This window comes from Poromitra crassiceps (assembly GCF_964638095.1).
Source record: "Poromitra crassiceps genome assembly, chromosome: 10".
In the NCBI taxonomy this organism is placed as follows: domain Eukaryota; kingdom Metazoa; phylum Chordata; class Actinopteri; order Beryciformes; family Melamphaidae; genus Poromitra; species Poromitra crassiceps.
The window spans coordinates 30,527,038-30,544,578 of NC_139631.1; the positions used below are offsets into that span (position 1 = coordinate 30,527,038).

The 17,541-nt window shown below is 43.4% G+C and overlaps 3 protein-coding genes across 4 annotated transcripts; 1 reads left to right on the forward strand and 2 right to left on the reverse strand.

The window, feature by feature from the left end:
* Positions 1 to 91: 91 nt before the first annotated feature.
* Positions 92 to 4,439, reverse strand: ciao1 (cytosolic iron-sulfur assembly component 1). The gene is made up of 7 exons (XM_083644100.1): positions 4,066 to 4,439; positions 3,372 to 3,520; positions 3,167 to 3,278; positions 2,940 to 3,028; positions 2,157 to 2,358; positions 1,419 to 1,488; positions 92 to 821 (listed from the first exon to the last, which is right to left on the reverse strand). Exons 1-7 carry the CDS (start codon positions 4,202 to 4,204, stop codon positions 587 to 589), a joined length of 996 nt encoding a protein of 331 aa, XP_083500226.1. The 5' UTR covers positions 4,205 to 4,439; the 3' UTR covers positions 92 to 586.
* A 207-nt stretch (positions 4,440 to 4,646) lies between these two features.
* On the forward strand, positions 4,647 to 9,295 carry tmem127 (transmembrane protein 127). 2 transcript variants are annotated; one of them, XM_083644527.1, is made up of 4 exons: positions 4,647 to 4,917; positions 5,092 to 5,379; positions 5,478 to 5,642; positions 7,798 to 9,295. In XM_083644527.1, exons 2-4 carry the CDS (start codon positions 5,136 to 5,138, stop codon positions 8,106 to 8,108), a joined length of 720 nt encoding a protein of 239 aa, XP_083500653.1. In that variant the 5' UTR covers positions 4,647 to 4,917; positions 5,092 to 5,135; the 3' UTR covers positions 8,109 to 9,295. The 2 variants fall into 2 exon arrangements, with proteins under 2 accessions (XP_083500653.1, XP_083500652.1); XM_083644526.1 differs by having other exon boundaries at positions 4,647 to 5,379.
* Positions 9,296 to 9,607: 312 nt separating this feature from the next.
* On the reverse strand, positions 9,608 to 12,922 carry gstt2 (glutathione S-transferase theta 2). Its single transcript, XM_083644466.1, has 5 exons — positions 12,776 to 12,922; positions 11,890 to 11,977; positions 11,354 to 11,504; positions 11,043 to 11,219; positions 9,608 to 10,727 (listed from the first exon to the last, which is right to left on the reverse strand). Exons 1-5 carry the CDS (start codon positions 12,894 to 12,896, stop codon positions 10,581 to 10,583), a joined length of 684 nt encoding a protein of 227 aa, XP_083500592.1. The 5' UTR covers positions 12,897 to 12,922; the 3' UTR covers positions 9,608 to 10,580.
* Positions 12,923 to 17,541: the final 4,619 nt, after the last annotated feature.

Consider the following 17,541-nt stretch of genomic DNA (forward strand, 5'->3'; position numbering starts at 1 on the left):
GTGACTGACTGTCTTCTGTTAATCCTCATGGTTGACAAATTATGTAATTATGACATAACGGGTCAATGACACTTTCTTTAATCATGTGAACTCAAACATTTATCATGAAATGAGAAAATTATATTGTTATAAAAACATAGATGCAACAAGCACAATACTTGCTGAGGCAGTATATTCATTTTAGAAACAGACCTGAGCCTACAGGTGACATGTTAATGATCTGATACATAAATACACCATAATATCAAGCGTGACCCTACCCAACTAGCATATTGAAATTTGCTGATTTTCATGTTTTAGCTTCAGTTGAAAGATTAATGATTACATGCTCTTCTATGGGTTGAAAAAATGGAAACCCTTTCAAAACCCCACCATATAAACTAAAAGTTGCATGCTGGTCAATCTGGAAGCAAAGCGGTTTTTGTCTCAAAAAGTTGAGATTTGGGAAATAGAAGATGTTTACTCAGCAGTGCTGATACGTGTGGCAAATGAAGTGCCACACATATCCCAGTGTGGGCTGTAATGACGAATGCCGTCTTTGATGAGAGGCCAGTCATGTGACACTTTGGTCTACACTGACATGTGTTCAGTCCTCTTCTTGGTACCTCCAGATGGCCATCTCTCCATTGTCACTGCAGGAGACCAGGAGTCCTGCCTCCTTTGGATGCCAGGACACACAGTTGACATCCTGGGTGTGGGCCTTGGCTACCTGGGCAGCCTGAGAGAATATTGGCTGGTCTGGATCAACTGTCTCATCCTCCTTAAATATTCGCACTCCATCGTCACCGCAGGCAGTCGCCAGTGCACCGGTTAGCGGACACCTGATGCACACAAGGGTCTCAGGTTAATCTAAAGTGACTTGGAATAAACTCAGGTCAGTGCAGACATGTGAAAGGAAGATGTGTTTTCATTCATATGAACTAAATGCAATTTCCTCAAAAGTATGCCACACTGTTGTCCCTACTGGTTGGAAATGAGGGAGTTAACATGTCATTGCTCAAATGTGTTTTGACATGGTATGGTAGCACACCAGCGCCTCCCTTTGGCCACTCCATGTAATTTTGATAATGCTGGAATGCAGTAGGAAATGCATCAGTTGCCAAAGTTGTGTCAAAATTGATAGCATGATGGCACAGACAATAATTTGTGTAACTTTTAAAAATGACAAAATGCAGTGTTAAAATGCATCATTCCCCCACATCTACTGATCAGTGGTGTGTGATATACCACATATAACACATGGACAAACAAAATGAACGATGTAGCACCCCCCTTTGGGCCAATTAGTAACATTTTATGCGTGGTGTCTGAGATTGTGTGTGTGATGGATGAACAAACAAATGTATGAACAGAAGGAAGAGAGTGTCTTGTGCCCATATATGGGAATCATCAGTTATCGCTCAAGAGACGTGTCTTACCAAGCGATATCATACACTGCACGTCCATGGTAACCTGAAAGAGTGCAAACACACTTCCAAGGTGCATCTCCTGTTAAACAAGCATAGCAGAAATAAAATGGTTAAGATGTACATCATGTACTATTGCACCAGTCTGCCCCATCACCTATCCACACTCACTTTAATTTAGTCAGATGTTAGTCATATAAACCAGTTAAACGGTTTCACATCAAGAACCCCTAAACTGACACAAATTAAGACCATGGACCCCCACTTAATAAGATGTTGCGATGACCCTCCCACTCTCCTGGCCCTGTCTTGCAGGAGCCTGGTGTTGGGGTCGCTGATTGGGCTTAAGAAGACCTTCTGTGTATCTGTATCTGTGTATCTGTATCTGTGATACGTCACGATATTGTAAAAACTGACATTGCAATATATTTTGTTTTTGCGATATACAGTGCGATATGTATATGTGCCAGTTCTCTACTGCAGAGTTGGTCCGGACTCAAGCTTGTTAGCAGCTACAAGTCAGGATGAGCTAAAATTAATAGACTAGCACTAGCACAACTCCAGAGGCATCCCAACCACAGTTCGGAGCCGCAAAAGATGGAAGGTAACATACGCTACTCTTAACAAACCCTTAAATGGGAGTATATTATATTATATCAGACAGATATACATTGTACATTATTCATGGAAAATGAGAACCATGCAAGTTTTCCATTTGACGCTGCCCACACAGACAGAACATGAGCTCACCCTGTCCATCTCCATTTGGAGACTCTTTCCAAATCTTCACTGTGCGGTCATCGCTGCAGGAGGCCAGCCTCTGTCCACTCGGGTCAAAGCACAGACTCCAGACTGTGGATGTGTGCCCCGTCAAGGTGGCCCTGCACTCCCAATCATCATCCTCTTCCTTGTAAACACAAATGTTGTTGTCGTAGCTGGCCGACGCCAGAAGCTGCAGAGAGACAAGGATCAAAGAATAGCGGTGTGGCAAAACCAGGGAATTCATAACGCGTATGGAGTAAAAGCCTTTACATGCTTGTGCGTCAAAGCCCTCGCTGAATGCGCCGAGGGGTGCGCCGCGGCCGGCGAGCCCACTGGCGCAGCTGGCGTGCGGCTCCTCAGAAATGTGACTCGAAGCAGCTGACGCAAACAGTGCAAGTATAATATAATGTAGATGGGGAGATAACAGGAGAGTGCAAAAGCTATTACCAAGTATATGCACTACATTCTCTCCTTGGGCTAACTTCTGGTCATTGAAATCCTAGTGAAATCACACAATTCACTCATTTTGCTGGGGACTCGGAAGTCGAGGCTATCGCACAAGCATGTGCAGATAGCCATAAACAGAGACGTTTGATGCAGGCTGTCGCTGCTGCCCATTCACTTTGCATTGGATCGCGTAGCCAGGTATCCCAGCATGCTTTGCAAGGCGATGAGCAGCGTGTTCAATACAAAGCGAATGGGCAGCAGCGACAGCCTGTGTCAAAGGTTGCGCAAGTGTGGCTCCATCGTTGAGCTGTTAACGTTACCTACCTCCTGTGTTGGGTGCCACACAACATGCTTGACATCCTGCGTGTGAGAGTTCAAGACGGTAACACATTCATACTCATCCTCCTCATCCACTGTGAAACACAAAACACAAGAAATCATTTCCATAAACATTGTGGGGTGCATTGGTAATAATGAGATGGTCATTCTCTTTCTGTCCGTGAAAAGAATAAATGAGGTGGCAACATACTGTACTACAGTTCAGCACTCACCTTCCCAAACCCAGACACTCTTGTCTCGGCTACATGTGGCCAGCAGATTCCCTGAAGGTGCCCAGGCCACACACTTGACCTCATTTTCATGTCCTTCCAACACAGTCAAACTCTAGATAATGAGATGAAACTATAAGGATAATCTGAACATGTAGAGCAAAGCATTAAATGACAAATACGCTGCAGATTAAATGTATCATCTGACCTCAAAATCATTGTTCTTCTTCTTCCAGATGCTTGTAGTCGCATCAAAGCTGGCAGAGGCCAGATAGTTCCCACAGGGAGACCATGCCACCTTCCTCACAGTGCGCTGGTGTCCGTCCTCGAGCACAGTCTTGCATTTCCATGAGTCACCTAAAATGGGGGGTGGGGGATTATTCTTTCCCAAAAGTGTAATTGCACAATACAAATAACAGAGGAGAGGAGCGAGCAATTACTGTTGGGTGGAAAATGGAAATGCATAAGTTATTCTGATTCTGAATAATAGTACAGTTACCATTCCAATAAATAACTGAAGTTGAATTACCACCGAAATAAATAGAGCTGAGATACAGCAGAAAAGGTTATACTGACTATGATTTCATCTGACAAAAGTATGGTAACGAACACTGGTCATTCAGGAAGAATGGTCGGAGAGGTAGTTATCTATAGCCTAGGGTCTTTCAAAGAATTTTGTTTTTGTGAAATAACAGATTTATTTTCGCGGGTGTTTGCCTTATCTGATGGCAGACTGTAAGCTAGGTCATCATGGTTTACCCACCCTGTTATTTCAGCGTTAACGTATCGGTTCATTATTCTTGCTGTGCCAGAAATTGCCAGATTTGCCAGTGACAGTGACCTATCAGTAACCTACCTTCACTGTCATTGTATTTTACTCGACATTTAGCTGACCAGCTCACCTTCTCGTCCCCATATCCGGACAGCCCGGTCGCCTCCGCACGAGGCCAGCAGCGTCCCAGTCGGGTTCCAGGCAGCATACCAGCACCGGGAGTCTGGATGTGCGGTCAGTCTCTCAACAAGGGTCAACGCGTTCTTCATATTAGCTGTTACTGAGACAGTTGGTTAACGGTAACGTTAGCTAAATTAACGTGCGCCACACAACCCAACACACAACGAAATGCTAACGTCAATCTCCAAAACAGCAAAAACCGCCGCGTTATAAAGCAAAGGAAAATACGATAACTATTTTCAACGCCAGACAAAGTACATAATCATGCACAATATCAGTTCAATGTTCCCTTACTTTCCACTAAGTAATATTTCACAAACTTCCTGCCCATGCCTCTACTTCTGACATTCACGAGTAACGTTACAATCTTGATATTACTGCCCTCTATTGGTCGGGAGTGTAGCTCGCTATGTTACCAATGCGGCTGTGTCCTTACAGAGATCACCAGTAGATGGAAGCACTGCTCACCACTACCGTTTACACGGTGGCTTGTGGAAACCACGGCACGAAGAAGAATGGCATGAACAAGGAAGAACATATTTTTACAGGAAGCCAGCAGCTATAAGCTGTCGTTTGTTTTTGTTTTGTCTTTATTTTTCTACCAAAATGATGGATCTTTATGACAGAGCTAGTTAGCTAGATTCGTTATATACGCGAGTTTACTTTAGTTGTTTCTGTTAAGTGCGTCGATTATTGTAACGTTGACGAGATTTGGCCAGCAAACGTTAGCTCACAACACAGGCCTGAAGGCCATCTGCCCATTGTCCGCCCGTCATTTGCCTGTCGCGTGTCCATTGAGCAGGTAATTTTAAGTTAAACGTCAACTGTGGAACATTACTATAATTAACAATAGCTGTACTCCTGTCTATCATCCATTGGCTAGCTACCTGGGTCGGCTACAAAAGTTTGTACTGGCTAACGTTACCAAGGGAGCTTATTGTCGGTTTGCTGACCTTTGTTTTAAAATCGAAACTAGTGTTACTAGTGGGACACCATAACGGCAGGCGAAAAGGAAATCGGATGACAATGTATGCACCACCGGGGTCCAACGCTCCTGGAGGCCGGAGGAGGAGAGCGGGCACCTCTCTGCCCAAGCAGCCAGAGCGAAGCCTGGCATCGGCGCTGCCCGGGGCGCTCTCCATCACGGCGTTGTGCACGGCCCTGGCGGAACCGGCCTGGCTGCGGGTTCACGGGGGCACCTGTCCGAGGCAAGAGCTGGGGGTAGCAGACGTCCTGGGGTACATTGACCCCAAGCTTCTGGATGGTGAGAGGCGCAATAACATCAAAACCAGCTGTGAAACTGTCACTAGTAGTATCCGATGGCTTAGTTAATGCTTGTGCTGTGTTGTCACTCTGTTTTAGACTACTGTGTGAACCCCCAGACCATCCTACTGCTGAGGGTGATCGCTGCCTTCTGCTTCCTGGGTATCCTGTGCAGCCTGACTGCTTTCCTTTTAGATGTGTTTGGACCCAAGCACCCCGCTCTCAAGATCACACGCAGATATGCGTTTGCCCACATTCTCACAGGTATGAGGTTCTCCTATCGTAGCCCCATATGCCCCCCTGTTCTCCATTCAGGGTCACACAGCATTCCATAAGGAAAGGTTGAGCTTTTACACACTCCTACCCGGAGATGTCTGCTCGCAGATCCAAACATATAATAATCTCCCTACGAAAGCCAGTAATATACGCACAAAATTATATTTCTGTGTGAAACAACCGTTTAAAAGCAGTCTTTTTGCAGCCTGTGCCAAATTTAGGAGAGGAGAAGCGAAGCGTCCCAGTGCCGACAGGAACCTTGGGAGTTTGAGTATTTCATGACATGTTTTGCTTCCCAGGTGTGCTGGATCTGATCACTGCCGCCATCCGTGTGTCTGCAATGTTGTTTGCTCGCCCCGTGCAAGCGTTGCACCATTTGCAATGCATGCTCACATCACATCTTCACTCATAATGATGTCTGGAATTTAACTTTCTCTATAGTATAATTATATAATATAAGTAGTATAATATAATAAATACTTGGGTTTGGCTAGCTAGAGGGCCAGCAGACCCCGCTATTGTCGGTAGTAGCTTAGATATGCTTTTTATTCTCTTCTGTTTCTATTCTCTATCTTAGCTTAGATCTGTCTTAGCCTTGATCTGTTTTTGATTCTTTATGTTTTTTTACTGTGTGTTTTTGTACTCTAATCATGGTACATCATGTAATGTGTTTTTGTCTTGGACCCCAGGAAGACTAGCTGTCGCCCAGGCGGCAGCTATTGGGTATCCTTTTTAAATAAACAAATAAACCATGATAGTAAGATCAAACACACCTGACTCTGCTGTAAAGACAGACTGTCGAAAGACTGCTTTTAAATGATTGTTTCATGCAGGAATATCATTTTAACAGCCCCGCATATATTACTGGCTTCCGTAAGGAGATTATTATATCTTTGGATCTGCAATCGGACGTCTGAGACGGGTAGGAGAGCGTTTTAAATGCTCGATTCCCCCCCCAATTTCCTTATGGAATGCTGTGTGAGTGTGACCATAATTCCAAGTGGATCACAGAGGAACAGAGAACAGGGGAACATATGGGGCTACTCCTATCACTGCTCTTCATTACAAGCCGCAGAGAGGTACTTTAATTTGTTATTGATGTGTTCCAAGTGGGTCATTTGTACCAACTGATTTAAATTAGAGGTCGACCGATATTGCTTTTTCAATGGCCGATGCCGATGCCGATCTTTAGAGAGCAGGGCGGCCGATGGCCGATATATAATGCAGATTTTTTTTTTTTTTTTCATTCGATAAAATACGATTAAAATAAACTCCTCAAAAAAAGTTTGGAAACGTTATTTTGCTCGATTATTTCTCCCCTTTAATAATACCAATTGGTATTGTATTTTATATAGTTGGAAAGCCTGATTAGTCACCTTTACAACGGGGTACAACTTGTAAGGATTGTGCATTCGTGGAATGAGAAACACACAGCTAAACGTGTGGGTAGCGCCCCCAAAAAATGTGCAATATTCTTCTGTTGGTATTTTTTTTTAAAGAAATCTAGTAGCCTAGATTTCCATTATCCATTCATGCACATTGAAAATCGAATATAACATTATACTGTAGGCCTACATCTAATATAAGATGTTATCTTAGCCAGTACAGTAACATGTTTTTGATTATTCTTTTTATTAAATAGAAAAATACATTGGGTTATGCGGTATAGATTTCAGTAGTGACTGGTAGGCTATAGCGAGAGAGCAGTATGTCAGAGAACTCATTCATGCACTGTTCTATACATTAACAATAATAATAATAATAATAATGTAACTGTTTAGATTTGCTGTCATTTGATGGGAGAAGTGTGTTTGCAGAAGATGGTGGTGACTGAGGAAACGTAACGTTACAGTAGGCTCATGGGTGCATGAGAAGACTCACATTCAGTGGCGGACTGCATAATCGGGCACGTCGGGCAAATGCCCGGTGGCCTGGCCTGGCCTGGCCTGCAAAAAAAAAAAAAAAAAAATTTTTTTTTTTTTGCAGGCCGATGCCGATTAATTAAAAATGCCAATAATCGGCCCCAATTAATCGGCCGGCCAATTAATCGGTCGACCTCTAATTTAAATCGGAACTATTCCTGGATCAGCCAATTAACTAGTAATTGATTGTTTTCCCCCTGTTTATCTGTTTGTGCCCTCAGTGCTGCAGTGTGCCACGGTGATAGGCTTCTGCTACTGGGCCTCGGAGCTGATTTTGTCACTACAGCAGCAGCACAAAAAGTACCACGGTTCCCTCATATACGTCACGTTCGCCATCAGCTTCTACCTGGTGGCCGGCGCCGGCGGAGCCTCGATCCTCGCCACAGCTGCAAACCTCCTGCGCCACTACCCCACCGAGGAGGAGGAGCAGGCCTTAGAGCTGCTCTCGGAGATGGAGGAGAGCAGCGAGACATATCCGGCTGATTACGATATTGCCAATCAGTTTCAGCCGCCGCCCGCCTACACGCCCTAAAGTAACCAGACTGGCCTTGTTCAACGCTTCTTTCCGAGCACTGCTAGTGGCTTCATCAGCAAAAACCCCCACTCTGTATCAGGTGGATATCTTCGCAAATACTCTCCATAATGAACCCAATGTGCACACCAGTGAGCGCACAACTTCCTTGATTGTCGGTGCTTTGGGTGCATGAAAGCTTTCTTTCGTGGTGGTCCGAAATTTGGGAGTCGATTCTTTCTTTCACCACTGAAGCTTTTAGTGATTTGCATGTAAATGGCTCTTAGGATTTTGGTCCTTACATGTAAAGCAAACTAAACTACGAGGTGCGGTTTCAACATGGTTCATCGCCAGTGATTGATGGAATGGTCTAAAGTCGCAGCCCGATCAATGCCAAATTTTGAAGTCGGGCTGTCGGCGGCCTGTCACACAGCAGCTGTTTGCGCGCCTGCTTGGATGTGGATGGAACATCATTAAGCGTAATTTTGAGTTGATCTTTTTTTGATATGCTTGCCACATGATTTTATTTTACATCAACAATGTAGAAATTCACTGAGAAGATTGTTTTAGACATTTCTTTTTTATATTCTATCAAATGGACATTTATTTATTAACTGGTTGTCCCTAGTGCTTTGTGTATTATTTTCTTTCCTTGTGTTATCTGTTGTTGCTGTTTTAGTTATCATTTAATCACACCTGTATTTGAGATCACACAAGGTAAAAACAAACAGATTTTTCGGATATACTTAAAAAAGGATTGTGACGCGTTTCTTTTGCTACAGCATAAGAAAGTTGACGTGGAGAAAATGGAGGAACATGTTTTTTCTCCTTCACATTTTGTAGAGAAAACCTCATCACATAATTTGGTCTGGTCACGATCTTGTTTGATTTACAAACCTTATTTGTACACTGTGATCCCCCTGTGTGACAGTTAAGTATGTGTTTTCTATGCATGACTATCTCCCACTTGTCAAGTTTTAAACCTGTTGGTAGAATCCTTCAAGAGCACCTCAAGTGCCAGCCGAGGCTTGAAGTTGTGATCGACGATGTAGTGATTCTACTTGGTCATATATTGTTCTGTTTACGCAATTTTTGCATTTTGTTTCTCAAATTGTTGCTATACTTTCTTCAGTAGCCTATGTAAATATTGTTGACTGTTTATACATAAGTGGTCATAATAATAAATAAAAAGACCAGTTTGGCTCGCATTTGTCATCTATGATTGAGCCTGGGGAGTGGGAAATCTCCCTTACCAATTAATCGCTTGCAGTTTGGATTCAACAGGCAGAGTACATACAGTGGAATCCGCTTATAGTGATTAACCGCTTATAATGATCAAAAAGCTTGGCCCCGAATCATTCCTATATACATGCTGTTTAAATAATTTGCTTATAGTGATCAATACTCCCCTTAGTGATCATTTTGGGCCTTGTCCCACCTGAGAACAATGGAAAAAATGTTTAAAACTACTGCAATTTCATTATTTTTATTACTTAAACTGCCAAAAAGATTAGGCCAACGAGATACAGCAGCGATACTCGGTATATGGAGAGCTCATGGGATCTCTGTCTACGTGAGACTGCTGTGTTTGAAACAGCTGGAGGCCTAACTTACTGTATGGATTTTTAAAGTCAATAACATTGCTTTACTTTATATGTACTGTATTCATGTAATACATATACAAATGTCAATTAGATGGTAATCTGCATGAGAAATAAAGAAAAAGAAAAAAAATCGGTTATAATGATCATCCGCTTATAGTGATCAATTTGACCCATCCCAAGGTGATCACTATAAGAGGAGTGCACTGTAGTTGACCGGTGTATTTCAAGGTTTGGTGTCTCGACATTGACAATCAGCTTCTCCACCCAGTCTCTGCTCCACCTGGTTCAGTAAACGTTCTGCTCAGCTCTACCACCTTAAATTTACAGTAATTCATGTAATCAATTTAGGCCACATGCTTTCACTGGTAAAAAAGAAAGGGTAATTTCTGCATTTGCCACTAGAAAAAGGTTTTGTTAATAGAATGACATGTTAATCACAAACAGCAGCAGCAGTTCTAACTGATCACATTGGTTATTGATTAGTGTTCCAACCATTTTCACTTCAGCTTTGATTCATTCAAACTTCAACTTGATGATTGATTTCTCATGTCATTCTGATCAGCTGATCATGTAGAAACTCAAACTACATCAGTGAGAATCTGTTAAGTTTCAGTCACATGATCACAATGCTGAGGCACAGTGCAGCATGCAGGAGAGGACAGACACGCTGCTCTCAATCAGGTCCTCAGGCTGTTGGAAACTTCACACCTGGTCCAGCTGCTGTCGGTCTGAGTGGAGAAACCAGATTCACCCAGTTTCTGTTCAGAGGTCAGGTGAAAACCAGCTGCCTCTCTGATTGGTGCCTCTGTCTCGGCTGTCAGATACTTGAGCCGTCCTCTCTGTATGACATCACACCTCAGTCCTGTGATTGGCCAGCGATGCGGCGACATCACAGCTTGGCTTTGTTGCGGTCGCGGACAGTGTACAGCACGGAGTGGGCGTGGTCAAACGACTCGCCCACAGCTGATTGGATGCGGCTCTTCCAGCGCTGCAGCTGGGGGCGATCTTGGAGAACATCCCGACCGCCGGCGAGGGGCTGGGGGGAGACGGGGAAGACAGTCAACACTCAACACAATCTGCAGGACTGACTGGCACAGAACTGGAATGGATAGTACAGTCGAGCGGAACTTCCACATTGTGTCCCCTTCAGTTTGAGTTTTTTTAATGGCAAAAATCGCAGACATTAGGCGACATTAAGCGACATTACTCTTTCAGAGGCTGTCATGCTAGCTTGTCAGGAAGGGGGCGAAATAATGCTCCAAAGTTAGGAAACATTTTAGGGTGAGCTGTTCCTTTAACTTCTCCATCATCCCACCTTTAGGGGAAGACAACTAGCCAAATGACCTCTGACCTGCATGAGCTCGCAGACGGCCAGCAGGTCGGCCACAGTGATTTCATCACCGCAGAGGAACGGCTGCCTGCGCAGGAACATGGACTCCAGTTTGTCCAGAGTCCCGCCCAGTTCAGACAGAGCTCGGTCCACTTTGTCCTGATCCACCGGAGAACCAGACAGACGGGGAACCAGGACCTGACAGACAGAAAGACAGACAGGTAGAGAGGGAGACAGCCCAACACAGAGAGAGACACACACACTGATGTTCAGACATTTCAGACTGGAAATACTGTGTGTGCGTGTGCGTGTGTGCTCCTGTGTGTGTGTACCTCCAGGATGAACACTTTAGCAGCATGTGCTCTTGTATTTGTGTGGTGCCAGGCCGTGTATTCGTCCACTCTGGCTCTCCTCTCTGGTTGCCGTGGATACCAGTGCTCTGGGAGGCTGTACTTTGTCACCAGGTATTTCAAGATGGCATCGCTGCATGCACACCGGTGCACACACACACACACACACACACACACACACACACACACACACACACACACACACACACACACACACACACACACACACACACACACACACACACACACACAGAGAGTCAGCCTCATTTAAAAAGGTCCTCTTTAGAACAGAGAATGTTGTCAGCTGTGTGATTCTAAAACGACAGAGTTCAAACTAGATTATTTTCACTGGAAAAAATAGAAACGACAAAGTAAAGTCAGATTCCTCTTCTCACTGATCTGTCTTATTGCTTTGTGAAAACCCGCAAAATAGAATATGGGGGGGGGGGGCATAATATGCCTGTGTGTGTGTGTGTGTGTGTGTGTGTGTGTGTGTGTGTGTGTGTGTGTGTGTGTACCTCTCTGTGAGGATGAAGCCGTTGTCCACCATGACAGGAACCTTCTGCATGGGGTTCAACTTGGTGAACTCTGGAGTCCGGTTCTCTCCTGGACACACACACACACACACACGCACCATAATCTGTATATTGTAATCTCTACTAATTCCAGAAATCTCTGCATGTGTGAAACTTCCCCAGTTGATTAGTACTTGAAATTGTATGTTTAATTGTGCAAATGAAGCATAAACATGCACTAATTTGCATACATTTCCAGAACAGAAATCTGAACATTGGCTAAAGCCAGGTTCAAAATGCTTGTTTCATTTTGTTGACATATTAGAGCCAAAGGTAACAAGGGGGTTGTTTGTTTAGTGCAGAAGGGGGCATGTGGGCAAAGAGGCTGCCAACTGAATGATCCTGGCACCAATTTAAAAAATGTCTGCTCACTCACATTACTTAGTTTAGTTATAGGCTACATAAAGAAAATACAAAAATAGGTCAGGTTGTAAAATACCGAAATTCGTATACCTAAATGAGTGCACCAGGCCAAGGTGCACTGTGCAACCAAACAGCCATAACGACCTCAACACCAGGCTCCGCCTGCAAGAGAGCTGGACCATCTGGACAGGTGTTGTGTCAAGTGATTGCTGTCAGGTCAGATTGCAGATATTTAAACTAAAAAAGGACTGGGTTGTTTTAAACTATAATCTATGGCACAGAGCAGGTAAAATAATGCTGAAGCCAGTCATAAGGACAAAGTTATTATGTACAGCCTGTTATGACTGTTTACTTTTTGGTACATGGTGCGGAGGATGAGTTTATCAAGACAGACATAGGCCTAGGGCAAAGTTCACCAACTAGTTAGCTGGGTCCAGTCTGCCTGTCGCTCGGTCAGTTGTCTCACCCTTCCTCAGCGCCACAGAGTGGACTGTGTGCGGCAGTCTGTTGCAGCTCAGGAGGATCTGGACGGCCCGGCAGGGCTGCGACAGCAGGTCCAGATACACCACCAGCCGGCCTGTGGCCATGGCCACTCGGAGAAAATAAAATATAAACTGACGACTCCTGCAGCCTGTCTCTGAGCGAGCGGTCTGACTGTCTTTATCTTCTTCTCTGATAGCAAAACAACCATGGACTGTATAAAAAACCGGGTATAGGTGCATACCGCCACCTACTGTACCGGAGGAGTGTGTAACATCGGGGAGGGTAGCCCTAGTGGTTCCATGACCATGAGTGCTTCTCAGTGCTTCTACAGTGGGTTTTTTGTTTGTTTGTTTGTTTGTTTGTTTTGCATTTGTGTGTGGCATTTTTGCCTTATATTGGATAGGACAATAGATTGACAGGAAAAGTGGGGAGAGAGAGTGGATGTAATGTGGCAAAGGACCACGCGGGTCGGATTCGAGCCTGGGTCGGCCACGTGAAGGACCAAGTGGTGTGCTACAGTGGGGTCCTTTGAGGGGGTTCCAGGGGGTCCCTGGATAATCATTGATTTTCACTATAATTCCAACCATAAGTAACATAATGAGTGTGTTTACATGCACACAATAATCTGATAACTGAGAATAACTATTATTTGTCAATAATAATCTGATTTACGTGTTTACAGCAGGAACTCACCTCAAAGTCCATGAGTGGATATTGAGATTAAGCCATGCATTTGACTTAAAACCCCCAAACCTAAATGCACCATGAATGGTGTTTGGGGGTTTGTGATGTCACCAACCTCTAGAGGTTAACATCACAAACCCCCAAGACCAGTCAATATAGGGGAGGTCCAGCAGAGATCCAGGGCTTCCAGCTCAGAGCACAGCTTTTCACCATTGGGTGTCAGACTTCACCAAGCATCCAAGGCTTCATTATTCTTTTGAAGACTTCCTCAGATTTACACTAAATGTCAGGATTTTGACCTGCATTCATCAACAACACTACTAAATTCCCATTATATTTCCAGCAGAAAAAAGTGGGGAAAAGTGTTTAGTATCACTTGAATAAAACTGATGATTCTGCAAAAAGCTAGGTGTGTTTATCAGATTTCTCATAATCTGATAATGGCCTTTATCTGATAAAGCAGTGGTTCTCAACGTTTGTACACCAAGTACCACCTAAAGTATATTGGTTTATGCTGTTAAGCTATATTAATCACTGTCCCTGCACTGAACTACAGTCCCGGCCAGAGCAAGTGCCCCACGTCAGTTCAATATGTCAATACCTTGAGATACCATAAAGTATATGATAAGGTCACTTTAAACTCACGTTTGAGCACCTGCACAGGATGAATGTAGGAACAGGAATATGTCACCGTGTCACTTGCTGTCATGTCACAACTTATCACCAGGCAAAATCCTTGTTGTACATATTATAGCAATACATTAAGCCCATGATCCAGCTATAGGCTCTTTATTCTCTTGTTTTCTGTTACTACCAGTAGGCCTACTCTCTCTTTCATAAAGGAAAGGTGAATATTTGACGCCACCTTGTGGTGATACAGACGGTTTCTGTACTGTAGCCTACTGGATGGACTATTTCAATGGAAGCAGGATTCAATAAGCCACCAAAAGGCAAACAATGTACACTGGTATCTGGCAGCTAATGAGCGGCTAGAACTTGGAAGTAGTCACAGTTTGTTCCAGGGTGCTGGTGATCTGTGTCCTAGACATGATGGGAGGTTAGGCTGTTACTGTATTTATTGTGGGCCACAATAAATGTTGTTGGCCTGGTATTTGTATTGAGGAGGACGAAGATCTAGCCAGTTGTTTAGGGAGCAGATGAAGCCTTCTGAAAAATGGAAATAACGGATAGCCTACATTTTAGAATACAAATATCACAGCAAAACCTCAAAAAAGGCATTGTAATTATAGTGACACTATAGACTAGACTCTAGTGTCACTATAATTACATTTTAATACAATTTAATACTAGACTATTAAAAAGCATTAGCACTTATGTGCTATAACGGTGTCTCGTTTAGGAAAGGTGTTGATAGGGAGACTTCAGGTGGGGGTGGGGAATTAAGATTACACTTTGGTTTAAAATGGCAGGATGTTTTCTTTCAGTGTGTTTTCGGGAGTCTTGGAATTGGGATTCAGGCTGGATCCTGGACATAACAACTTATTTGGCACCAACACAATCTTATCCATAGCTGAGCGTTTTGCCTTTTGTTAGGGTCCCAATGTGTTTCCCACGGAAAGGCGCTTTTGTTTAAGGCGCTCAAGCAGCACAGCAGTTGTGTCAAGCCACCCAAAATGGGAAACATAATACCGGAAATGTACAACGTTGCCTTCGAAATAAAAGCTTAAGACGTCAGTTTCTTTCTAGCTCGTCTAGTCTAGTCTAATCTAGTCTACCAATAGGCTAATGACTGTAAATGCAAGGCTTTCTTATAACAACAACAACAACAACAACAACAACAACAACAACAACAACAACAACAACAATAAGCTCTCTACTAGTCTTGACATTGGCTTGTGGGGGCTTGGGTAGAAGCTGTTCCTGTGATGGAACTATGGGAGGTTCTGGTATTGCAACTTTCAAAGCTGTCTCATTGAAGTTTTGTTGTTCTGAGTCGGTGTATTTTTGGTAACCTTTTTTTTTACACCATGAGATTTATCAAGAAGAAGAAAAAAACATATCTTTATTTACACGTTGAAATCCTTCAACATTAGCTTTTATTTCGAAAGGTCTTACAAGAGTGTGTTTTTGTTCTGGCTGACTTGACGCTGTGCGCCTGCCTGCAGGAGGAGGGAATGAGGATGGGAGGGAGGAGAGAGAGAGACCACACGGTCAGGAGTGTAGTAATATCAGCAGCTTGCTCCACCAAAGCGTGCTGGACGCTGCTGCTTTCTCAGTAAATGTGCGCCTGTTTGGGGATATTTGCACAACGCGTGGCGGAGCGCTTTTTCTGCCTATTTATTAACTTGATTATAAACGTTTAGTTAGCTAGCTTACTTTCAGAAACTTTGGAAGAAGTGCCGGAATAGTCTGTGCGTGTAAACTTTAACTGGACTTTAAATGAGCTGATCTTGCTCAGGTCGCCTGGATTCACAGATTGTATTGAAACGGCAGCGTGTTTTGGATGAAGTCTGGCTGGGGTTTTAAGGATTTAATTTCTTCTTTTTGATCCATGCACGGACTATAACGTTGGGAGTTGAACAAAAAAATGTGACCACCTGCGTTTTGTGAAACGCCTTCATTTTTTTCTCATTTTATTTCAAAGCACGCCTTCTACTTTTCCCAGAAGAGAGAAGCAACGAATGTTAAAATTTGATCATCAATGGATTGAAAGACTGTTGCCTACTTGAAGCGTCAAGTAAAGGGAAAAAAGTGCCTCAAGCAAGGTAAGGGTCGGTGCAGTGTAAAGCATCCTCCTCACAGCCTCAGGCCTTCACAACATCTGCTGCTATATCGTTATAGCGTTTCACATGTAGACTGTGATGGATCAAGCACACAACCCCAGGCTCAACTTAATATGAACACAAAACCACTACGACTACTATTACTACTATAATACCCCTGTAATAATATCCCCAGGGCCTAGTGGGTTACTCAATAGTGAGTTTACAGTGGCATTACTGCACTTTATTGTATTGTTGTATATCCTATGACCTACTATGGTATCATTGCTATTTTTGCTGCGATATTAGTACAACCTCCTTCTAAAATTTAGTATGCTTCTTTTCGTTATCGCGCCTTTGTTTATATTTTTTTTGTTTGTCAAGTGTGTTTATTTCCCCAATGAGCTTATTACACTGTAACGACCCAGTAATGAATTCTATTCCCTGTATGAAAACAGTGAGAACAATGGTCACACAGTAGTGTTTTTATATTATTATAATGGATTCCTCCCCTCGGTCCGTATGGCTGAGTGTCAGACAAAAGATGCACCTGTTTCGCTTTACAGCAGGTCCGGGTGGTGACATGAGAGATAGAGGATAAGCATCAGAGAGAGCACTGTGTAGGGTTCAGGAATAATGGCATTGTTGCGGTTTCTTATACTGTATAGACCAAGATCATTTATTATCCTCTTTCTCTAGTCTACTCCAATGTGTGACTGAACACAACCCACCCAGTCTTGGTTGTATACAGGTATTTCATCTTGTGCTTTTGCACTGTATGCCCCCCTCTAGTGTTTCCCCTTTGTTTTGTTTAGGTTTTGAATACAGATATAAGTGAGAAATATACACATGCACGCACCCACACACACACACACACACACGCACGCACGCACGCACACACACACGCACGCACGCACGCACGCGCACACACACACACACACACACACACACACACACACACACACAGCAAGGTGGTTAATTGTGTAATTGAGTGTACAATGTATGAAATTAAAGCAATACACATTATTCACATTTTCCATTGTTGTTATACTCAGAGTGAGGAGGTGACACTATTTACTTAATTCTTCACTATTTAGCTGTTACAGGCTTTAGTAAACTGAGTGTTTTTAAACCAATTAGTCATTTTAAAGAGCAACATAAGTTATTCCCTTAAAATCATAAGCACACATTCACACATTCAAATGGGATCCCTTTGACAAATAGGGTGATTCTATGAACAGGACGCAGTTTTTCCCCATTTGCTGACTGACTGATCAAATCCTACTACTGCATGACTGTCTATATTAAAGTGTGTTCAGTGGACAGGACACATCAACATGGT